Here is a 24,784-nt window from a genome sequence, read left to right on the forward strand (position 1 = left end):
CACGCTTAAAACAACAAAATAACCAACAATATGTTGTGTTGATAAACACATAAAACAACATTGACTCTTTGGCAAACAATCTATCCAACCATATGTTATACTGTTAAACATTTTAAACTACAATTTGACACTCTCTTATATAAACACACTTAAAATAACAAATGTAACACTTTAACAATCAAAATATAAACATACTTAAATTAACAGTTTTACATTTGACAAAGAAAATATCCAAACATATGTTATGTTGATGAACACACTTAAAACAAAAAACTTCCAAACATATGTTATGTTGATAAACACACTTAAAACAATATTTTGACACTTTGACAAAGAAACTATTCAAACAAATGTTTTACTGATCCAAACAAATGTTACACTAATAAACACACTTAAAACCAGTGTTTTAAACATGGGTCGAACCGGTTGGACCATATACCGTTGAAGAGATTGGGTAAACTAAGAGCTAGTTTTTGTCTATCTATGAATTGGATTGAACTTGCCAGTTTTACCATAATATCAATTGAACCGTTGATCCGACTCATATAAAAACACATATTAAACCTAATATAGAAAATAATATCATGATGTTTCATATTATTTTTAACAACAACGAAAATATACATAACTTAAATTTTGAAAAAAAAAAGTTATCAAACAATACATCAAACGAATTTGACCTAATATTTTTTTTTTATTTTGATTCATTATTTCATACACCCCACGTTAAACCCGTTATTCTTGTTCCTTGAAACGTAAATCTTTTCATGTTAAGTTAATACTTTATTAAATTTCCATATTTATTTCAGTAAACAGTAAAGCTTTGATGGATTCAAAGTGTTAGGTGGACTCTCACATAACCTATATTGTTCTCTTGTATATTTCAACTTTAAATCCTCTTGACATTCAACATATCCCACACCATTATGCATTACAACTATAGAATAATCACTCATATTTTGAAAATTAGGTTGACCTGTTGGTTGAACCGGTTAATCCATGACCGTTTGTCACATTGAATTAACTAAAAAATAAGGTTTAAAAGATTGCTTAACGAACAATTTGACATTCCGACAAAAAAAAAGCTATCCAAACATGTCATACTAATAAACACACTTAAAACAACAAAATTTGACACTCCGACAAAGAAAATATTCAAACATATGATATATGATGAACGCACCTAAACAACAATTTGACACTCGTATGTAAACATTTCCTGATTGAAAACAACTTTATGACATGTTAAGCCTGTGCACCAAAACATTTCCAATGTCACTTTACATGTCAACTTATTCACATTCGTAATTACAAGCAAAACAAACATTTAATACGTTTTCTAAAGATCAATATCCGCTAAAATAGAAGGAAAAAAATAATGTCAATAGCTTTAATGCAAAAATTACATTTCAAAATGATATTTGGATCATAATTTGCGTAGTCTTCAAGAACAGAATTACTATGGAATCCTGTTGCAATCCTTTTAAAAGTTCCGACCCCTTCAAACTTGGATTTGGTATCTAAAACACTGAATCGCAACCTAAAAAGTTCTCAGTTTTGCTTTTCATAGTCACAGAAGTCCATCAAGATATAATTCGTTATCTTAATTCTTAAATATAAATGACTTGTTTTGAGTAGAAGTGCACAAAGGAGCCATTTTTTTTAACCGGTCCAACTGAACCAGACCAGTTTTTTCCTCAGCGGGTTCAGCTAAACCAAACTATCCGTTTCATATATGTTTTTAAAAAAATTGCAAACCGGTTTTTTACCCCTTGTTTTAGTAACCAAACCGATTTTTAACCAAAAATAACCATTTTCACTTGCTTTCACTTCAAAAGAAACCAACCAAAGCAGTTAGATTTTAACCAAAACCAAATAGAAAAAATACAGTAAAAAACCAAACCGATTTTTAAAAGCAGAAACTGGTTTTAAGTGGCCTTTGTTTACCTCTAGTTTTGAGCATTAGATCTCGTTTGTAAGGTTGTACTGCATTGATTAAATGTCTAAGGTTGTGTTTGGTGCGTCACAACTAGCTAAAAAGCTAGCTTATTTTTCAAATTTTTTTAAATTGTCATGTTTGGCAAACCAAAAAATAGCTTATAAACAGCTTTTTTAAAAGCTACTTAGACTAGTTTTTTAAAAGCTTTTTAAAAAATTTCTAAATACACTCCTCAATTAATTATAAAAAACACATTCTTTTAAATGTCCTTTTATGTCATTTCATATTTTTCAGCTAGTTTTACCAAACATCATTTTTTATCAGCTAGTTTTTCAGCTATCAGCTAGCTTTTTATTTAATAGCTAGCTTTTCAGCTATCAGCTAGCTTTTCAACTAACAGCTAGTTTTCCGGCTAGTACGTCAAACAGCCTAAATCTAAAGTTGATATTTTTTGTCCAGATGAAAAAGATGGGACGAAGACTCATCTTCATCTCATCATTGAAAATAAAGCTATAAAAGTTATGTTCATTTCATTCAGTAAAGTCGATGTATGGAAATTAATAGGCAAAACTTATGATTTGTATACACAAAAGATTACTCCAAAGTTTCCCCAATTATTGACAAAAAAACAAAGAGTTAAAACAAGAACAAAATACAAACCAAAAGCATGTACAATCCCCAAACTTACAAATTGGGCAGGGCAGGTCAACTTCACTTTATGTTCCATACAAGTTTTTGATTTTCTTTTCAAAAAAAAAATCATTTATCACTTGACCATTCCCTTAATTCAACATACACTTCCTTTAATTTATCCTCAAAAAATATATATATTATATATTATATATCAGCTGCAAGTTATTCTTCAATACCCTTTTTAAGCATCCCCTTTATCATTCCCAACCAATCAACCATCTGATCACCATCACACAAACAAACACCATAATCACATCACTCAGAGTTATGTCAGATTTAAATCAGATACACAGTTAGTGGCCCACATTGGAATCGAAACTTAAATAATTAAAAAAGTTGGTACCTTGAGTATATATGCGGGCCACAATGAAACATCTAAAGATGGAAGTGTGTTGTTTTATGATGGGGAATACCTAGCTAGCTACACAAAATATCCTGCACACTATAAAGACCAAATGTGGGTCCCAAAAGTTTAAATTTGAGCCAAAACTTGGATGCTATTGACTTATTGTATTGTAGGAAAAAGCTAACCTGGAAGCTAATCATGGTTGTTCATCTTATGCGCATACGGTTGAGGAAGTCTGACAGCCTGTTTTTAAGATACATTATTATTTTTGTATTAAAAATAAGAATAAAAATAAAAATAAAAACCTGATATCTTTAGCAATGACTGTCTGTCCATCTTCAGCCCCAAGATGACGCAAAACCACTTCTTCTAGACGCCCATCACGGTACGCATGCTGGTGATATGCAAAAATTAGCAATGTACTTTCATACATGATTTTTCTTGTAAACCATGGATTTATTTTCTATCATTTTTTTTTTAATTGATTAATGATATTGGTGGAAGAGGAAAGTGGAAAATCTACTAAATGCTTGAAATATATCGAATAAAGAACATTCTATCATTTTCAACTGCTTATAAACATAGTAAACATAAATACTTATAGGAGAAGAAGATAAGCTTCTTTCCATAAACCTTACACACAAAGTAGTAACACATGAAACTAAAGATCAACAATTAAAATCTTCAAGTAATTACCTTGTAAAAACAACTGGTCCCAAATGGGCATGTCCCATTTCCAAAGTCAAAGTGTCTGCAGTCAATAGACCTGTAAGAGGAGGAGGTATTAATTATACTCACAATCACACATTTTCATATTTCTTTCATTATCATGATAGATGTGTTTAATATGAAAAAGAAAAGAAAAGTGTGTATATATATACCTGAGTCTTGCTTTGTAGCTATCTACAATTTCCTGCTTTTCGTCTTTAGTTGCATACCAAATGACACTAGGAATGACAAAATAAGAAAGCTTCCTACAAATAGGGCAAGACCTCAAAGCAGAATTCACATCCATTCCAGATGTTGGAGAACTACTTCGCCAATTCCTGATACATGATATACAAAAGGGATGATCACATTCTGATAAAAGCCCAAACTTCCTTTCAGCTGCTGTTGGTTTTGAAAGTACACGTTCAAGGCAAACACTGCATTCTATTTCTTGACTGTGTTTCAATGCCTCAAGATGCTTATGCTTCTTTTCACAACCCATTTTATGTTCTTCCCTTTCATCCGCTCTGAAAGGATGCAAACATTGTTTTCTGCATGTTGGACATAAATCCCCATGGAGATGAGGGCAAGTTTCTCCACGAGGACAATTTCCAGCAGCAGCAAATGAACACATTACAATGTCAGCTGGATTTGTACTTCTTGATTGCCCTATAACATCACTTATCAAATCATTCTGTCCAGAACCTTCAGCCCATGTAGGTTTTGCAGATGTGTAAGCTGAAAGCTCTCCAATAACAGCAATGGGGGATGCAGTTCCAGGTGTTGAAGATGCAGTAATAGATTCTGGAACAGCATATTGAAAAGGGTATGTTGATGAAGATGCAGAAGCTTGACGTTGAGGAACTTTAACATGGTCATATCTGCAACGGATACCATATGCACAAGCTCCTTTCTGATAAAATGTGCAGACCTGTTGTAAGAAAACCACCATGAGTGTTTAAAGAACAAAGTCTATTGGAAATGATATTAGAAAGTAGAAACCTTACGTTATTAGCCGGGTCCTTCCAGTCATGTGAGAACTCGCAATGCTCCCCTTTCAGGCATGCTCCATGGGCAAAGAACTTGCAAAGCACCCTGAAAATTAGAAGATGAAGAGATGAAGCAGATACTAAGCCTTGAATAGGCCTTATAATCGCTGTTAATGAAGCCAGAAATACATTAAGCTAGCAATTAGAAGATGGATAGAAACAAAATCTTTATATGCTATCATTGTTTCCGTCGATGATAGTTTGGGAATCTAGGGTTTACAACAGAAACACCGACCGGCAAGTTTCTAATTCTTGCTCATCATGAGAATACAAAAATTGGAAATACGAATTCAACTGAATTGAAAGGAATACCCTAATCAAGGATAGTAATCACAAAGGAGCTTGTGCGTATGCCTACATAAAACCTCGAAGGGCCCAAATGGGCAAACGGTGCATTTCGTCAATTTGTTGGGCATACAGAAATTGAGATAGATGGAACATGAGGAGTCACAATCGGAATATACCTGGTTCGATTTCCCGGCAAAGACATGATCGAGAAAATTTCACCTTTCCACAATCTTCATCGGCGGACGTATTTTTTTAGGTTAAACGAAGATGACAAGTTGTTGTTTCTTGATTCAGGATTTCTTTCTACATACAAACCTCCCCTCAAAGGCAACCTTCAGGTAATCAATATGAGTTAATTACAAAATTAACCTTTGACTATGTGTCAATGTCTAGTTTTCACTGTTTTTGACTTTTTTCAAGAGTTGGAAAAATAAAGAAAAGACAAAATTGCAAATATGGACCTTGGGGTTTGTCATTTTCTTTGGTTATGGTCCAAACCTTGAAAAATTTATGGATTCCGTCTTTTTCCTCTAGTTTGGTTGTCAATTTGGTTCATATCAAAACTTATACCCTTATGCTCTATTTTTATAATTTTTATATAATTGTCTTTATATTCATTACTTATTAAATTAGACAAAAGTCTCTCTCTCTCTCTCTCTCTCTCTCTCTCTCTCTCTCTCTCTCTCTCTCTCTCTCTCTCTCTCTCTCTCTCTCTCTCTCTCTCTCTCTCTCCAAGCCACATCACCAAGTTAACCACAAACATAGGCGGATCCATAAGGTATCCTGGGGTATCCCGGGATACCACTCAGAAAAAATTTAGTAGTGTTAATTTTTTCAGAAAAATTCGTTTTATGTTGCGGTTTTATATCAGAAAAAAAAATTGGGCTACCTTAAAAAATTTCAGGTTATTTTTAAATTGACCAAATTACAAATTAGCCCAAATGGTCCAAAACTTTTATGCACACATCAATTAATTTATTGAAACAAAGAGGCATTAAGCCCAATAGTCCAATTAAAAAAAAAGGACGTAATCACGTAATTGGATTATTGGATTGTCACTTCGTGCGTCGTTAGTTGACTTCTTTTCAATTGCCGACTTCAAAATCGAAAATTGGCTTCTGCCCTTACGGCCTTGCTGCGATCTTGGACATCAGACTCGGACATTAAGTATTCTCAACTGCAAAATTTCGGGCACATCCTCCGCTCCTCGGATATTCCATCACAATGAAACGAGTTAGTATAACCAAAATACTCATCCATATTATGTATTTAGGTTAATTCAAATTCTAATTTTTTGTTATTATGTTTGAAAAATTAGAAATTAACAATTAACTTTGTTAAATTAGGGACTTAGGGTTAATACTTAATGATTATTTGTTGTTGAAACTTGAAATCAAGTTATAGTTGATATTTTTTTTTTATTGTGGATTGTTATTTGTTCATTTGTTGTTGAAACTTGGAATCAAGATTATAGTTGATATATCTTATAATTGATAATTTTACTGTAGGTTACTAGGTTGTTATTTGTTGACTGTTGTTGAAACTTGAAATCAAGTTTATAATTCATATATTTTGATTTGTAGGTTACTATTAAAAGTTTTTTCAAAAGACATTTAGATGTTGGAGACAACAATGGTGAAGGAACTTCCAAAAAATAGGGTTAATGAAAGTAATCAAGTTCCACAAACTAATCAACCAATACAAAAACCACAAGAAACACAATCTAATGAACCTACTGAAGTTCCACAAACTAATAAACCAATGCCAAAACCAAAAGTGACACAATCTTTTGATTTGAATGATCTTCATTTGGACTCGGGGGATAGGCCAAAGATTACATCTTATAATCCTAATCAAAGGGATGAAACAAGGAGGGCATATATGATTAAAGGGACTTGTCAACCAAAGGGCCATAGTTTTGAATATACATTATCATATCGTCATATCATATCATCATATGATTACACTTTAGATATAATATACATTATCATATCGTCATATCATATCATTAAAGGGATGAAACAAGGAGGGCATACATGATTAAAGGGACTTGTCAACCAAAGGGGCATAGTTTTGAATATACATTATCATATCGTCATATCATATCATCATATCATATCATATTATATCATACTATATTATAAAGGAAACATTTTTCCTTTCACCACATTCATTTGAAACTCCCATGCATTTTTTTCTTTCACCACATTCATTTAAAACTCCTATGACTTTTCAATTTCTTTCTAATAATAATTATAAGTTGGTTAATAAGGTTAAATAAATATCAAATCTAAAGTGTAATCATATATAAACTAAATTTCAATATTAAAAGAATATTTTTACTTCTACTTATAAAGTTATGTTTTTTTAACTTTTAACATATTATACTTAATTTATTAGTTTAATATATTGTTGGATGTAAACTATTATCATTTTAAAGCTACAACTTTTGAATAATTTGTATAAAATACTTAAATTATAAATTTAAATATAATATTACATGATCAACTTAAATATAAATTTTAGTTTAACTTAAACAACCAAAAGAATATTTTGTAAATAGTTAAAAGTGATAAATTGTAGTGTCTTTCTAATAACGATTATAAGTTGGTTAATAAGGTTAAATAAATATCAAACTTAAAGTGTAATTATAAATAAACTAAATTTCAATATTAAAGTAATATCTTTACGTATACTTATAAAGTTATGTCTTTAACTTTTAACATATTATATTTAATATGTTGTTGTATGTAAACCATTATCAGTTTAAAGCTACAACATTTGAATAATTTGAACAAAATACTTAAATTGTTAATTTAAATATAATATTACAGTGTCGACTTAAATATAAATTTCAGTCTACTTAAAAAAACTCAATGAATATTTTGTAAATAGTTAAATGTGATAAATTACAGTGCTAAATGCAAAAAATAAATTATAATATCAATTTAACTAAATATTTCCTAAAGATATTTTTATAATCGTTAAAAGCTCTCAAATAAGTAGCTTAAAATAACTTACAATAACAATAGTTAAAAATAAGTCTATATAAATGATTATATTGTTACTCTTAAAATCAAAAAACAATGTTTGATGTTTTAAATAATTATAATGATAGAAATTAAAACGTTAAGCAAATACATTTTAAAAAATTAACTAAAAACAACAACTATAAATAACATTAAACCATATATTATATTTAATTTTATTCATGAGTAACTCACGGGTGGAAGTCATTCAAACGGTTAAGATTATACAGTTATAATAGATGTATATATTATCATATAATTCAAAATAATCAATAGATTATATCAATTTAGTATACGAATTATTATATCAAATTTAACAACAACTTTATTGTTATATTTAAAAAACATATATTTGTAAAGATTTCAACTATATAGATATTTATGCTCAACGCGTAGGCATTCGACTAGTTTAGTAATAAGCCAAGACATTTTGTTATGCAATGGTTTACTGATTTTCCATGGTTAGAGTATAGCATAAAAAATAAGAAGGCATATTGTTTTTTTTTTTGCTATTTGTTTGGAGATATGGTAGGGGAACAAGGTGGAAGAGATGCATTTATAACCGAAGGCTTTGACAATTGGAGTAAAAAATGCTCATTCCGGAAACATATGGGTAATATTCAAAGTTATCACCATAAGGCATAAGAAAAGTGTGATTTGTTATTGAGAAAAAACCAATCTATTGGTGAAGTCTTACATAAGCAAACAGAACTTGAGAAAAGTAATTATGAAATTCGATTACGTGCTACAATCCGTAGTTGTAGATTTTTATTGAAAAATGCATTACCATTTCGTGGACATGATGATAGGGAAAAGTCTAATAATAAAGGACTTTTCATTGAAGTATTATCTTTGATTAGAGAAGATAATTAGAAGATTTTTAAAGTTACTTTACAAAATGCTCCAAAAAATGAAAAGTTGACTTCTCCCACAATTCAAAAAGATATTGTCGATTGCTTTTCAAAAGAGATAATCAAGTCTATTTTTGATGAAATTGGTAAAGACGTGTTTGTTATTTTAGTTGATGAGTCTAGTCATGTTTCCAAAAAAAGAACAAATGGCTATAGTTTTGAGATATATTGATAGACATGGCATTGTAAATGAAAGATTTAATGGAGTTGTTCACGTGTTGGATACATCTTCTTTGACTCTTAAAGCTGCCATTGATACTGTATTTTCCAACAATAACTTGAGTATGGCTCAGGTGAGAAATCATAAAATATTTATTCCTTTAAATTTTAATACGATATTAGTTTATTTTTATTTCTTATATTTTATTATTATTATTTTTTAAATATATAGGAGAGGGGACAAGGTTATGATGGAGCAAATAATATGAGTGGTGCATTCAACGGTTTGAAATCTATGATTTTAAATGAAAACAATGATGCACATTATATACATTGTTTTGCACACCAACTTCAATTAGTGGTTGTGGCAGTTGTAAAGAAACATGATGGTGTTGATGAATTCTTTGAACAATTAGCTTTGGTGGTTACTGTCGTTTATGGGTCTTGTAAGAGAAAAGATATGATATGAGAGATGCAAAAAGAAAGAGTGGCAACTGAAATTGGTATTGGTGAAACAGAACCAGGAAGAGGGTTGAATCAAGAGATTTCTCTTGTTCGAGCTGGAGATACTAAATGGGGTTCACATTTTAGAACAATTGTAAGTTTGGTGAATTTATTTGCAGAAGTTGTTGCGATACTTAAATATGTCAAAAGGAGGGGTCTACTTTATCTAACCGTAATCAAGAAAAGGGTATTTTTTTCATATTTCAAGACACTTGATTTCGTGTTTCTTTTACACTTGATGTTAGAAATTCTATGCATCATGTATACCTTGTCAAAGCATCTTCAAAAAAAAGATCAAAATATTTTGGAAGCAGCTTCGTTAGTAAAAGGGACACAGAAAGCATTGCTAGTTTTTAGAAAAGATGAGTTTCCACAAATTTGGAAGAATGTATGTGCTTTTTGTGAAAAACATAGTATTAGAATTGTGGACATGTCGGAATATTATGTTACCCCACGCAAGCGTAGGACCAATAAGACTAATCAACATCATTTTGAAGTTGCGATTTTTAATACAATTTTAGATATGCAAATTCAAGAATTTATGGATAGATTTAGTGAAGTTGGCACAGAGTTGACGGAGAACATGGCGGCATTGAGTCCTTGTGACTCATTTTCTAGTTTTGATAAAGCAAAGTTGTTAAAGCTAAGCGTGATATACAAAAACGATTTTGATGATTCAGAAAGGCACAACTTAATGGACAACTTGATATCTATTATCACTCTTTGCTCCATGATGAGAGATTTTTCAAATTGAAGGGAATTACAGACCTCTCTCGTTTGTTGGTGGAAACCGGGAAACACCTCTCTTTTCCTTTGGTTTATATATTATTAAAACTAGCTTTGGTTTTGCCCGTCGCAACCGCAATCGTTGAATGGTGTTTTTCTGCAATAAAGTTCTTGAAGAACGATTTGTGTAATAGAATAGGTGATGATTTTATGAATGGTTCTTTGATTTGTAGTGTATAAAAGGAAGCACTAGAGAACGTTAATACTGAAAATATAATTAATCGCTTTCGTAAAATGAAAGATCGAAGCGGTGAACTTTAAAATGTAATTTTGTTATGGAACTTTATATCTAATGAAATTGCAGTTTTTTTCTTACTGTATATTACACAAAAAAAATTTCGGGATACCCCTTTAGTTTGACCATGCCTCCGCCACTAACCACAAACAATCAACACCACCTCTCCTCGTCGACAATCACGACAAACAAACATTGATATGGAATTTTCAAGACTTCACGATTTTTTTAGACCACAAATATGGAATCTGGTAAAGTTGGATGCGAAGAAAAAACAAATAAGATCCTACCATCGACCACCCTCAAAACCTATATCAAGAATTTACATATCCATCTCTAACACTTAAAGATACCAAAAATCAAGAATGGAAGAAGAAGAAGAATGAAAATTTTGCTCATTCATGGGATTCATATTGATTTTGTTATCTTCTTTCTTTTTGTTTTTGGGTTAAAATCGATGGAGGTTAATCTTATTAATCTGATTTGACTTTAATTTGAATGTTAGGTTGATTTTCTTCATTTTCATACCTGCATATCTTGATTTATGGTGTTTTTTCTTTCTTCTTGTTTCTTACCGTTAAAACGAGGGCGGATAATCTTGGGTTGATTTTCCTCAACGCTTATTCTTTGTAATGACATGGTGCAACGATAAAGTGATTCCTGGTGGACCCTCTGGCCTAAAGCATACTCTAGAACATACGGAAACTTACAAAGAGTTATGTTGAGCATCTTGTTAGGAAGCATAACTGGATTAAATTTTCCTCTTGTTGGGAAGCATAAAATAAGTATCTGAAGGGTTATTAATTTATGAAGAGAATCATCATCCTCGAAGAAGAATGTTCGAGTTAAAACAATAAAAGACGGACTTCAATCTGAACATATGGGGGGCAACCATCCTTAGAAACCATATTCTCGGGCCCTTTTAAAATTGCCTCATATTATCTGTGTGAAGTTATTAACATTACAAAATCCAGATCTTAACTTTTATTTCCATCTTTAATAGTTTAAGAATAAGGTGTCATATTGGATGAGAGGCTCGGATTTGTAAATTTGGAATTGAGAAAAGATTTTGTTTACATTACAAAATATAGATCTTACATCATCATGTTCATATGTTGGGAGAAAGACATAGAGGGGAAAGATAGAGAGAGGGAGAGATGAGAGAGTGTGTGTGTGTGTATGTTGGTCCCTTACTTCTTAATAAACAACAATAGAAACACAAATAAGATCAAGAAATACTAAAAAAATAAATCAATTTATTAATAATAAGTTTCATACATTCAAGAGGTAACCTAGGATAGACAAAGGTTACGAGCACATTCTTAAAAATAACTCTCACAAAGAAGGTTTTACAATGTAGAAGACATACTATGAAAAAAATAACTAGCATTACATAAATTCTAAATTCAACTAGCCTCGTGATGAGAGCTAATGGTTGAGGAGTGGAATTTTAGATAGAAGGTCCAGTGTCATACCCAAGGTCGATGGCGGAAACGTAAGGTTGTGCGACGTAGTCATGGATCACAGTTATTAAACACATATTGAACGGTACAAAATCAATATAAAAATATAAACTTCTGTTATTATCGAAATAGAGATTACATTGTCATTATCCACTAATACATTATCAAAGTACAACACAGACCTAACATTTATGAAATATAGAGCAACAATGAGAAGTTCCATAGGTCTTTAGTGTGTGTGTTCTTCCAACTGCTTATAATCTTGAGAATACATGCGTTTTGAAGATACATCAACATAAAGTTGGTGAGTTCCATAGGTTTTGACTCTACATACTTTTATAACCAAAAGTGTACTTATTTCAACTGATTGATTAGCTTATATAATAAGTGTGAGTTCAAATAGTATAAGTGCTTACCTTACTTATGTGAATATGTGCTTGTAACCTGTATAAGTGTGTTTGTGTATAATTTCTACCTGACTTAAGCGGATTTGTTCTTGTAATCCCGTAGAAGTGTGTTTGTTGTTTATTATTTACTTATAAGAATATAAGTTTATTAACAATGAAAGTTCATGTGATTCGTCTATTTATAAGTATTTATTTTACTTATGTAATATATCGATACTTATTTATCCTTCTAAGTATGTTATCATGCAACATATTTTCCTATTTCAACTCATATGAGTGCTTATAGAGGTACTTTTTATAACCAAAAAGTATTTATATAAGTGTAATTTTACTTATATAAAGATATTACTTTTTTCTAACCAAAAAATATAAAATTAGAAAGTATAAGTACCTATCAGACTTATAATTTATCCTACCATACGAGAGTGTGCGCTAGCTATAATTGTTTACTTATTGATACTGCCATATTTATACATATATTTAAGCATTAATTTAATATATTTAAGCTATATTTTGGTAAAATACAAAGATATTTGGTACTTATACTGTTAAAATGTATTTTGTAGTAAAAAATGGCATTTTCGAGGAAAAGGAGTTGAAATCAACAAAAGTTGGATACTTGGAGGACTGAAGCTGAAACTAGGAGCTTAAAGAATATGAAATCGAGCATTATACACTTCCCATGGTGTGGAGTTACAATTATCATGACGTGACATTCATAGGATTCTCGATTTCGTACATGAAGATGATTTTCACGACATGACCATCTCTTGGTCACAACGTGATCACGTTTCATAAGAAGATTATAATACGGCGTTGCACAGTTTCCTTGGCGAATATGGGATAAGGGTGTCACTTCGTGACACCCTTATGGTCATGAAGTGAAGACCGATTTTATGGAAACTATTTATATCGGGTCTTAGATCAAATTGAAGTACTTCTGTAGATAGAGCTGCAACAAAACCCTTTGGAAAGACCTTGGAAGATCAGAAATCATTTTGAAGTTCAAGCTTGGAGATTTGAAGAAGAAAACAACATTCAATCATTCGGTTTGCTATTTTCTATCATGTCACACACACACACACACATATATATATATATATATATGTGACAATAGTTAAATTCGGGTCAAGTCTAAGCCGGACAAGGTCAACGAGTCAAACCGGTCAACTTAATTAAACCTTGTATAATAGGGTTTGCATTATGTAAATTTCTGTATACCTCACTATCTTAATGAGAAAACATCACTTGGAGAGTTCGTGTGTTTAAATTTCTTTAACCTTAGTGCTAAACAATGAACAAGAACAATAAAACAATGTTGCATACTCATAAGGAGTGTGTAAGATCCTAAAACATGGCATAACGGGGTCTACGGACCTTGCATTGCGAAGCCGGACACTCACATTCGTCACACACGAAACCGCTCTCAATCGTTTTCACTCTATCTCTTCTTATCGAGAATCTCTCCCAAATCTCTCTAAGTATGTGAAATCTCTCCCAAATATCTCTTTGTATGTGAAATCTCTCCAAGTATGTCAAATCTCTCCCAAATCTCTCTAAGTATGTGAAATCTCTCCCAAATATCTCTTTGTATGTGAAATCTCTCCAAGTATGTCAAATCTCTCCCAAATCTCTCTAAGAATATGAAATCTTTCCTAAATATCTCTCTGTATGTGAAATCTCTCCAAGTATGTCAAATCTCTCCCAAATCTCTCTAAGTATGTGAAATCTCTCCCAAATATCTCTCTGTATGTGAAATCTCTCCAAGTATGTCAAATCTCTCCCAAATCTCTCTAAGTATGTGAAATCTCTCCCAAATATCTCTTTGTATGTGAAATCTCTCCAAGTATGTCAAATCTCTCCCAAATCTCTCTAAGAATATGAAATCTCTCCCAAATATCTCTCTGTCTGTGAAATCTCTCCAAGTATGTCAAATCTCTCCCAAATCTCTCTAAGTATGTGAAATCTCTCCCAAATATCTCTCTGTATGTGAAATCTCTCCAAGTATGTCAAATCTCTCCCAAATCTCTCTAAGTATGTGAAATCTCTCCCAAATATCTCTTTGTATGTGAAATCTCTCCAAGTATGTCAAATCTCTCCCAAATCTCTCTAAGTATGTGAAATCTCTCCCAAATATCTCTCTGTATGTGAAATCTCTCCAAGTATGTCAAATCTCTCCCAAATCTCTCTAAGAATATGAAATCTCTCCCAAATATCTCTTTGTATGTGAAATCTCTCCAAGAATGTCAAATCTCTCCCAAATCTCTCTGAGTATGTGGAATCTCTCTCGAAATCACTCTCAACTTTCTATAATCACTCGGGGCATCCCGACCCTCGAATTTGGCGAAAACAGCCCAAAAACGGAAGTCTACGCGAAAAACGGACCTTAGGAACCGAAACCCCTCTTAGGAACCGAACCTTCTGATGAAGAAGAACCGAACCGAACCTTCTGATGAAGAGGAACCGAACCGAACCTTCTGATGGAGAAAAACCGAACCGAACTTCTGATGGAGAAAAACCGAACCGAACCTCTGATGGAGAAAAACCGAACCGAACTTCTGATGGAGAAAAATCGAACCGTACCGAACCTTCGGACGGACCCTCGCCCTTCGCTTCTCGCTTCTGGCTCGCGCTTCTCACTTCCGACTCAGCACCAGCAAGGACCGAACCTCGGCCTAGGGACCGAACCTCGGCCTAGGACCGAGAGGTCTCGCTGGGAAGCCTTTTTCTCCCGGTTTTCGATTAAATTCGTGTTTTAAGCCCGTTTTTAATTGTTTTAACACAGGATTTTCATCCAAAACTTTATTTTAAAATATAAGACCCCTAAATTAATGATTTAATCACATTTTAAAGGATAAAACCTTATCCAAAAGAGAGTAGGTAAAGTACAAAGGTAGAGTGTTGACTTTACCTTATTTTATGACACAAGCAACCCCATACCCACTCCATGATTAACCCACACTCCTCCCCACCATACCTTGTCACTTCCTTGTACTTTTTACCCCTCTCACAAGCCATCCCCACGTTTTAGGGCTGGTCACTCAACCTCTCTCCTAATTTTCTTTCAATCACTCTCATTCCACCAAAGATCCAACTCCAACTTTTCTCTCCAACTTTTCTCTCTAATTCAAGATCCCAAGGCTGATCATCAAGTGTTCTTCCACTCTTGGTAAGTGTAATTCATCCTCCTTGTGATTTTTACACTTCATTCTACTCAAATCATTGATAGCTTATACAAACTTCATAACTATGATGCTAGATTTTCAAAAATCTTCAAGGCATCTCCAAGTGTTCTTGAGTTAAATACCTCCATTCTTCAACAATCATCTACTGAAAACACTTAAGGTGAGTTCATACCCCTACATTTTTATGTTTTCTCAAGTTTTTAGGGGGGGAATACAAGTAAAACAACAAAAACAAAACTAAACTTTTCTAACAGCCTACATCAGAAAAGTTGGACCCCATTCACGGACTGTTTTGGACAACTTAAACATTTTAGTTTTCAAAACTGTTTTAGGTGCAAGTAGTTTCACTTCTTAGCTTTAAAATGACTACTTGTACATCTCCATACGGTTTTTCTACAATTTATGGTGATTTTTACAAAACTGCCCATCATCTCAAACACCAATCCGGACCAGTCTGTGATTATGGACTTGGTTACACAAGTTAGAGGTCCCTAAAAATTATGGGAAAATTTATGAACCAACTAGGCTCATTTTCCAAACTCCCAGAAGTTACAGAACTTGATTTGAACATTTTATGATTTTTCTACAAATTTTCTAATCACAGTTACAGAAAATGTTATAATCAGAAAAGCACTAGCAATTTCATTTCACCTTGTAACATGTTGAGCAAGGTGTATATTATTATGTGTTATTGCAATATATGACATTCTTGTGTTAGTATCTAGACATAAACCAGTTAACAAATGGATTTTTACTAGATAAAGCATAGATTAAACAAAGCTTTATTATTGAAGTATACCCATTACACACAACATTTAATAAACTGTGTTAAGTATAATTTACGTACTTTGCTGTTACTACCCTTGTTTTGATAAACTATAATAGGTATAGTTTACGATGGATTTCAAAATGCATACATTTCAGAAGGGTACATTTATACAAAAGGGAAACTTTCATTATGTTAAGTGTAAATTCGTTAATAACTTTGTGAGACATTCACTTCGCATAAATCATAAGTCATGTATTGTAACCAGAGTCTCCTGGAGGGAGAGCGTGATAGTTGTATATAGATCTATATTGGGCTTGACAAACCCACACCAGAGCTGCTTGCAACAGCTAGACCGGTAGGTCTGTGGTGACAAATGTCATTTCAGTTCTACGACGCCCGAAGAACGTCGTTTTCAGGCCACCTAGGTCATAGTATGGTTATAATAGCTCACGGAAAGAAGAGGAGTTGAACGCTACGAGTATGCCTTGGTATGAGTAATCAGTTTTGGGAAGGATATAGCCTGATCAACTATATTAGTCCGGGAAGTGACTTACTCATATCGGGGGATAGTCGTAGGAGGGCAACAAATATAATAACCTAACTTCACCCTACAAAGAAGGCTATAAGAACCAAATCTAAACATTTAAAATACTATAGGAGTATTTGTATGTTGCTATATCGCAATATTATTAATATCTACCGCTATCTGCTTCTTACCCCTCTATTCTCGCGCAGACGACATGGCAGGATTTCACCTACCAGGAGACCCATACTTTCCCAACCAGGGAAATGCCGGCTGGATTGAGGAAGAGCCCGAAGAGCTGATTGAAGAGGATCCCGAAGAGGATCCCGAAGAAGAACCCGAAGAAGAAGAAGAGGAGGTAGACGAAGAAGAAGAAGAAGAAGAAGAGGAAGACGACGAGGTGGACATGGATGAGGATGAAGGTGAAGAAGAGCCAGAGGAAGAAGTCTTCAACCCTCCTTACATCGCGAGGGTACCTGCAAACCGCTGGGGGCACAACGGGCCTGAGCCCCGTTGGGCAACCATGATCGAGAGGTGGAGCCGGCAACAACGCCAGAGGTCACCCTATGGCGACCAACGAGGTTACTATGACCTCAGTCACGGGGGACCGGCTGACAGAGCTCTCCCCGTTATGACCCAGCACATCACGAACTTGGGGAACCAGAGTAGGGAAATGGCAGACCAGGTTCGAAGTCTCAGCGCTATTACAGCAGCCACCGATGCACGCACCCGGGATTTAGAGAGGGACTTCTATCCGTTGGACCAAATCATCGAGGACCTTACCGCTGCTCGAGCGGAGGTAAGGGAGTACCAGGAGAGGCACGCAGCTCTCGAGGAGAGAGTGATCGCGGCCGAACGCCGGATTGCGGAGCTTCAGGGGGCCTCGACCTCATCCCAGGGCCACCGTGGACCAGATGCTACCCGCCACGAGTAGTGTTCGCGCTACTTATATTTTGTTATAAATCTAGGATTTTGAGTATGCGTTGGTGCTACTCTTTATTGCGAATAGGTTGACCTCGCGACTAAGTGATCACACTAGTCAAAGGGGCTTTTGTACTGCCAAAACTGTATCTTTTATTATGATGTAATGTAGACCCTTATGAGGTCAAATTCCTCAAAACAATATGTACTAGCAAATTATCAATGAATGTGGCATGTATTTTACTTCCTTAGATGCTGACACGAACCAAGCACATGACTCTGCTCGGGTCAACACTATTTAATTCATAAGTTTAATTGCATAAACTTTCTGACGAATTACCTTCTAAATTAGTAAACTCGGACAAAATACAATTGAGATGAAACAAGTAACGCTCGACTCGTTATCACCATTGAAGTCTTACCGACAAGTCTTTCTTTTTATTTTCTTATGTCAGAACCATGCCACCAAGGAAAAGACCAAGACCTTCCGAAAACTCAGCACCACCCCCTCCGCCACCACCTCCGGAGTTTGATCCTGTGATGTTTCAGGCTACAGTAACAGCAGCCGTGGCGGCAGCAATGTCGCAAATGGGTACAAATGGTTCCGGCGGTTCCGGATCCGGGAATACTAACTTGAATCAGGGGGACAGCACGGGGCGTACTAAGGAGTGTTCATACAAAGACTTCACTAATGGCAAACCCGATCCTTTCGACGGAAGCGGGGGAGTCATAGCGCTGATGCAATGGTTCGAAAGGACCGAAGCAGTCTTCGAAATCTGTGCTTGTCCCGAAGCGAGCAAAGTCAAGTATGCGGCATTCACTTTCACAAGAAAAGCTCTTACTTGGTGGAATGGCCGAGTTAAGTCACTTACTCCTGCAGTGGCTAACTCCATAGGCTGGGAAAACTTAAAAGCGTTGATGTTAAAGGAGTATTGCCCGAGGGGAGAAATACAAAAACTCGAAGAGGAACTCTGGAATCTCAAGATGTCGGGGACGGATCTTGAAGCTTATACTGCCCGATTCAATGACCTAGCACTCCTCTGCCCTGCAATGGTCACTCCGGAGGAGAAAAAGGTAGAACGATACCTTTGGGGGCTATCATCCCAGATTCATGATAGTGTTCTGGCCTCGAAACCTACTACCTTTGAAAGTGCCAAGGAATTGGCACAACAACTTATCGATCATAGGGCCAGCCGTGGCACCATGGTCGCCACCACCAACCAAACGAAAGGAGGGAACAACAGGAGGAAGTTCTTGAACAGTAAAAAGAAACAACCGGTGCAGGACCCCACAAAGAAGCAACAGACTGTTGCTGTCCGTGCAGCCACTACTGCTCCTGCTCCAGCGCCACCAAAGCAATATGCTGGAAATCTCCCCAAGTGCAACTATCACCACAAGGGTGCTTGTCGGGAAATGCACTGCAAAAACTGCGACAAGAAAGGGCATACCGCTCGTTTCTGTAAAGCGCCAGCGCGACTAAACAACCAAGTGGCCAATACGGGGGCAAGCCAAACCTGCTATGAATGTGGTGAAGCAGGACACTTCAGGAGAAACTGCCCCAATGCACAAGCTCATAATGTTGGTGGTGTAGGGAGAGTCCTGACGATGGGACACGGAGAAGCAATCAAGGATCCCTCGGTGGTTTCTGGTACGTTTCTCCTCAATAACACATATGCATGCGTACTATTTGATAGTGGAGCAGAGAGGAGTTTTGTGAGCCATGAATTCAAACAATTACTAAAACAAACCCCTCATTCATTAAAAGATACATATGTAGTAGAAATGGCTAATGGGAAAGAAGAGCACCCTAATGATATATACTCAGGGTGTACCCTCACTCTAAACAACCATTCGTTTAAAGTAGACCTGATGCCGGTCACAATAAAATGCTTTGACATAATCATCGGTATGGATTGGTTAAGTTCCCATCGTGCCGACATTCTATGTTACGAAAGGGCCGTTCGCCTTAATCTGCCAAATGGCGAAACCCTCTTCATATATGGCGACAAACCTAGTTCAAGTTTGCAAGTCATCTCTTGCGTCAAGGCCCAAAAGTATCTACGAAAGGAATACCACGCATTTCTAGCCCACGTAGTAGATACGAAACAAGAGGTGAAGGATATTAACGACATTCCCGAGGTGTGCAACTATCCCGATGTATTCCCTGAAGATCTTCCAGGTGTACCCCTTGCACGACAAGTCGAATTCCGGATCGACTTAATCCCAGGAGCTACCCTCGTCGCCAAGGCTCCATACCGCTTAGCACCGGCAGAAATGCAAGAACTTTCCAGCCAGTTAAATGAACTGTTGAGCAAAGGATTCATCAGGCCAAGCTTCTCACCCTGGGGAGCACCGGTCCTGTTTGTAAAGAAGAAGGATGGATCTTTTCGCATGTGCATAGACTACCGGAAGCTAAACAAACTCACTATCAAGAACCGATATCCCCTACCCCGAATCGACGACCTCTTCGACCAACTCCAAGGAGCAAGCTACTTTTCAAAAATCGACCTGAGGTCGGGTTATCATCAACTACGAGTTCAAGAAGAGGATATTCCCAAGACTGCGTTCAGAACTCGCTACGGGCACTATGAGTTTGTGGTAATGCCCTTCGGATTAACGAACGCACCGGAAGTATTTATGGACCTGATGAATCGAGTGTGTCGACCCTACATAGACAAATTCGTGATTGTTTTCATCGACGATATTTTAATCTACTCCCGAAGCGAGGAAGAGCACCGTCAACATCTCCGGCTAATCTTGGAAACACTGAGGGCTGAGAAGCTTTACGCCAAATTCTCTAAATGCGAATTCTGGATTAGAGAAGTGAATTTTCTTGGCCATGTGGTTAGCGAGAAGGGGATACACGTGGATCCCGCTAAAATCAAAGCCATCAAAAACTGGTCAGCACCTACAACGCCGACGTAAATTTGACAATTTTTAGGGCTCGCCGGCTACTACCGAAGATTCATACAAAACTTCTCCAAGATCGCCAAACCACTCACCACCCTGACTCAAAAAGGTGTGGTATTTAAGTGGGGAGATAAACAAGAAGCCGCTTTCCAGACATTAAAACAAGCCCTATGCAGCGCACCGGTTTTGTCTCTTCCAGAAGGAACTGATGACTTCGTGGTATACTGCGATGCTTCCAATCAAGGCCTCGGATGCGTGCTCATGCAGAGAGGGAAAGTCATCGCCTACGCGTCAAGACAACTTAAAACACATGAAGTTAATTACACTACCCATGACCTTGAACTGGGGGCGGTAGTGTTCGCCTTAAAAATCTGGAGACACTACCTCTACGGCACAAAATGCACCATCTTCACCGATCACAAAAGTCTTCAGCATATCCTCAATCAGAAAGAGCTCAACATGCGGCAACGGAGATGGGTTGAACTGCTAAACGACTATGAGTGCGAAATTCGCTACCACCCGGGTAAGGCCAATGTAGTGGCTGATGCCCTAAGCAGGAAGGAATACTCGGGCCGCCGAGTAAGATCCTTAACCATGACCATCCATTCCCACCTGACCACGCAAATCAGGGAAGCCCAACTAGAAGCCTTGAAACCATAGAATGTGGCAGGTGAGGCATTAAGGGGAATGGATAAGAACTTAGAAGTCAAGGATGATGGAACTCGTTATCTCAATAACCGAATCTGGACACCGAAGTTCGGTGGGATCCGAGACGTGGTCATGAATGAAGCACACAAGACTCGATACTCCATCCATCCAGGGTCAGACAAGATGTATCTAGACCTCAAAAAGTTATACTGGTGGCCGAATATGAAAGCCGAGATTGCTACTTATATGGGCAAGTGTCTGACTTGCGCCAAGGTCAAGGTGGAATACCAGAAACCCTCAGGACTACTACAACAGCCTGATATACCAGAATGGAAGTGGGAACGGATAACCATGGACTTCATAACCAAGTTGCCTAAGACTTCAGGCGGGTTTGACACTATATGGGTAATCGTAGACAGATTGACCAAGTCTGCGCACTTCCTGCCAATAAAGGAAACCGACAAGATGGAGAAGTTAACCAGGATATACATCAAGGAGATTGTGTGACTGCATGGTGTACCAATATCTATTATCTCAGACCGAGATAGTAGGTTCACTTCGCGATTTTGGCAGTCCCTGCAGAAATCCTTGGGAATTAGGCTAGACATGAGTACGGCCTACCATCCACAAACCGACGGGCAAAGCGAGCGCACTATACAAACCTTAGAAGACATGTTGAGAGCCTGTGTAATAGACTTCGGTAAAGCGTGGGATACCCATTTGCCGCTGATTGAATTCTCCTACAATAACAGCTATCACACCAGCATTAAAGTCGCTCCATTCGAAGCTCTCTACGGTCGCAAGTGCAGATCACCCCTATGTTGGGCTGAAGTGGGGGATACTCAGATAGCTAGGGGCAAGTCCCTAATAGCACCCTTACTGGTCCTGAAATCATAAGGGAGACCACAGAAAAGATTGTTCAAATCCGAGAAAGGCTGAAGGCCTCCCGAGATCGGCAAAAGAGTTACGCGGATAAGCGACGCAAACCTTTGGAATTCCAGGTTGGTGATCGAGTGTTACTAAAAGTTTCTCCTTGGAAAGGAATGATACGTTTCGGTAAACGTGGGAAACTAAACCCGAGGTACATTGGACCGTTCGAAATCCTCGCCAGGATTGGTCCTGTGGCGTACAAACTTCGATTACCTCAAGAACCCGATAAGGTACATCCCACCTTTCATGTATCAAACCTGAAGAAGTGTCTGTCCGACGAGACACTTGTAATACCTCTCGACGAGATCGAAGTTAACGAAAATCTCCACTTCGTAGAGGAGCCAGTTGAGATTATGGATCGGGAGGTCAAAAGAACGAAACAAAGCCGTATTCCCATCGTGAAGGTTCGATGGAACGCTAAACGAGGACCTGAGTTCACTTGGGAGCGCGAAGACCAAATGAAACAAAAGTACCCGCGTCTTTTCCTAAACTCTTAAAGTCCTGGCCAAAGCATAAATTTCGGGACGAAATTCCCTCTAACGGGGGGATGATGTGACAATAGTCAAATTCGGGTCAAGTCTAAGCCAGACAAGGTCAACGAGTCAAACCGGTCAACTCAATTAAACCTTGTATAATAGGGTTTGCATTATGTAAATTTCTGTATACCTCACTATCTTAATGAGAAAACATCACTTGGAGAGTTCGTGTGTTTAAATTTCTTTAACCTTAGTGCTAAACAATGAACAAGAAGAATAAAACAATGTTGCATACTCATAAGAAGTGTGTAAGATCCTAAAACATGGAATAACGGGATCTACGGACCTTGCATTGCGAAGCCGGACACTCACATTCGTCACACACGAAACCGCTCTCAATCGTTTTCACTCTATCTCTTCTTATCGAGAATCTCTCCCAAATCTCTCTAAGTATGTGAAATCTCTCCCAAATATCTCTTTGTATGTGAAATCTCTCCAAGTATGTCAAATCTCTCCCAAATCTCTCTAAGTATGTGAAATCTCTCCCAAATATCTCTTTGTATGTGAAATCTCTCCAAGTATGTCAAATCTCTCCCAAATCTCTCTAAGAATATGAAATCTCTCCTAAATATCTCTCTGTATGTGAAATCTCTCCAAGTATGTCAAATCTCTCCCAAATCTCTCTAAGTATGTGAAATCTCTCCCAAATATCTCTCTGTATGTGAAATCTCTCCAAGTATGTCAAATCTCTCCCAAATCTCTCTAAGTATGTGAAATCTCTCCCAAATATCTCTTTGTATGTGAAATCTCTCCAAGTATGTCAAATCTCTCCCAAATCTCTCTAAGTATGTGAAATCTCTCCCAAATATCTCTCTGTATGTGAAATCTCTCAAAGTATGTCAAATCTCTCCCAAATTTCTCTAAGAATATGAAATCTCTCCCAAATATCTCTTTGTATGTGAAATCTCTCCAAGAATGTCAAATCTCTCCCAAATCTCTCTGAGTATGTGGAATATCTCTCAAATCTCTCTCGAAATCTCTCCCAACTTTCTATAATCACTCGGGGCATCCCGACCCTCGAATTTGGCGAAAACAGCCCAAAAACGGAAGTCTACGCGAAAAACGGACCTTAGGAACCGAAACCCCTCTTAGGAACCGAAACCCGTCTTAGGAACCGAACCTTCTGATGAAGAAGAACCGAACCGAACCTTCTGATGAAGAGGAACCGAACCGAACCTTCTGATGGAGAAAAACCGAACCGAACTTCTGATGGAGAAAAACCGAACCGAACCTCTGATGGAGAAAAACCGAACCGAACTTCTGATGGAGAAAAACCGAACCGAACCTCTGATGAAGAAGAACCGAACCGAACCTTCGGACGGACCCTCGCCCTTCGCTTCTCGCTTCTGGCTCGCGCTTCTCGCTTCCGACTCAGCACCAGCAAGGACCGAACCTCGGCCTAGGACCGAAAGGTCTCGCTGGGAAGCCTTTTTCTCCCGGTTTTCGATTAAATTCGTGTTTTAAGCCCGTTTTTAATTGTTTTAACACAGGATTTTCATCCAAAACTTTATTTTAAAATATAAGACCCCTAAATTAATGATTTAATCACATTTTAAAGGATAAAACCTTATCCAAAAGAGAGTAGGTAAAGTACAAAGGTAGAGTGTTGACTTTACCTTATTTTATGACACAAACAACCCCATACCCACTCCATGATTAACCCACACTCCTCCCCACCATACCTTGTCACTTCCTTGTACTTTTTACCCCTCTCACAAGCCATCCCCACGTTTTAGGGCTGGTCACTCAACCTCTCTCCTCATTTTCTTTCAATCACTCTCATTCCACCAAAGATCCAACTCCAACTTTTCTCTCCAACTTTTCTCTCTAATTCAAGATCCCAAG

At 36.6% G+C, this 24,784-nt stretch overlaps 3 protein-coding genes across 3 annotated transcripts; 2 read left to right on the forward strand and 1 right to left on the reverse strand.

The window, feature by feature from the left end:
• Positions 1–2,533: 2,533 nt before the first annotated feature.
• On the reverse strand, positions 2,534–5,357 carry LOC145101611 (zinc finger (CCCH-type/C3HC4-type RING finger) family protein). The gene is made up of 8 exons (XM_079038849.1): positions 5,200–5,357; positions 4,694–4,781; positions 3,860–4,617; positions 3,675–3,744; positions 3,284–3,372; positions 3,164–3,221; positions 2,976–3,074; positions 2,534–2,851 (listed from the first exon to the last, which is right to left on the reverse strand). The coding sequence occupies exons 1-6, from the start codon at positions 5,223–5,225 to the stop codon at positions 3,185–3,187; spliced, it is 1,068 nt and encodes a 355-aa protein (XP_078894975.1). The 5' UTR covers positions 5,226–5,357; the 3' UTR covers positions 2,534–2,851; positions 2,976–3,074; positions 3,164–3,184.
• A 3,220-nt stretch (positions 5,358–8,577) lies between these two features.
• On the forward strand, positions 8,578–9,591 carry LOC145064225 (uncharacterized). The gene is made up of 4 exons (XM_079011714.1): positions 8,578–8,665; positions 8,762–8,895; positions 9,074–9,256; positions 9,355–9,591. The coding sequence occupies exons 1-4, from the start codon at positions 8,578–8,580 to the stop codon at positions 9,589–9,591; spliced, it is 642 nt and encodes a 213-aa protein (XP_078867840.1).
• Positions 9,592–9,594: 3 nt separating this feature from the next.
• LOC145064235 (uncharacterized) lies at positions 9,595–10,380 on the forward strand. Its single transcript, XM_079011721.1, has one exon. The coding sequence runs from the start codon at positions 9,595–9,597 to the stop codon at positions 10,378–10,380; it is 786 nt and encodes a 261-aa protein (XP_078867847.1).
• Positions 10,381–24,784: the final 14,404 nt, after the last annotated feature.

This window comes from Lactuca serriola, chromosome 1 (assembly GCF_051521515.1).
Source record: "Lactuca serriola cultivar US96UC23 chromosome 1, Lser_US96UC23_V15, whole genome shotgun sequence".
NCBI lineage: Eukaryota > Viridiplantae > Streptophyta > Magnoliopsida > Asterales > Asteraceae > Lactuca > Lactuca serriola.

Bases quoted from the DNA above. Each gene is read 5' to 3' on its own strand.
- LOC145064235 (XM_079011721.1), top strand. From the start codon at position 9,595: ATGCAAAAAGAAAGAGTGGCAACTGAAATTGGTATTGGTGAAACAGAA.
- LOC145064225 (XM_079011714.1), top strand. From the start codon at position 8,578: ATGGTAGGGGAACAAGGTGGAAGAGATGCATTTATAACCGAAGGCTTT. The intron at 8,666-8,761 runs GTAATATTCAAA...ATAAGCAAACAG, and splicing joins CTCATTCCGGAAACATATGG to AACTTGAGAAAAGTAATTAT. The intron at 9,257-9,354 runs GTGAGAAATCAT...TTAAATATATAG, and splicing joins ATAACTTGAGTATGGCTCAG to GAGAGGGGACAAGGTTATGA.
- LOC145101611 (XM_079038849.1), bottom strand. From the start codon at position 5,225: ATGTCTTTGCCGGGAAATCGAACCAG. The intron at 4,618-4,693 runs GTAAGGTTTCTA...TTCTTACAACAG, and splicing joins GGAAGGACCCGGCTAATAAC to GTCTGCACATTTTATCAGAA. The intron at 3,373-3,674 runs GTAATTACTTGA...GCATATCACCAG, and splicing joins GGACCAGTTGTTTTTACAAG to CATGCGTACCGTGATGGGCG.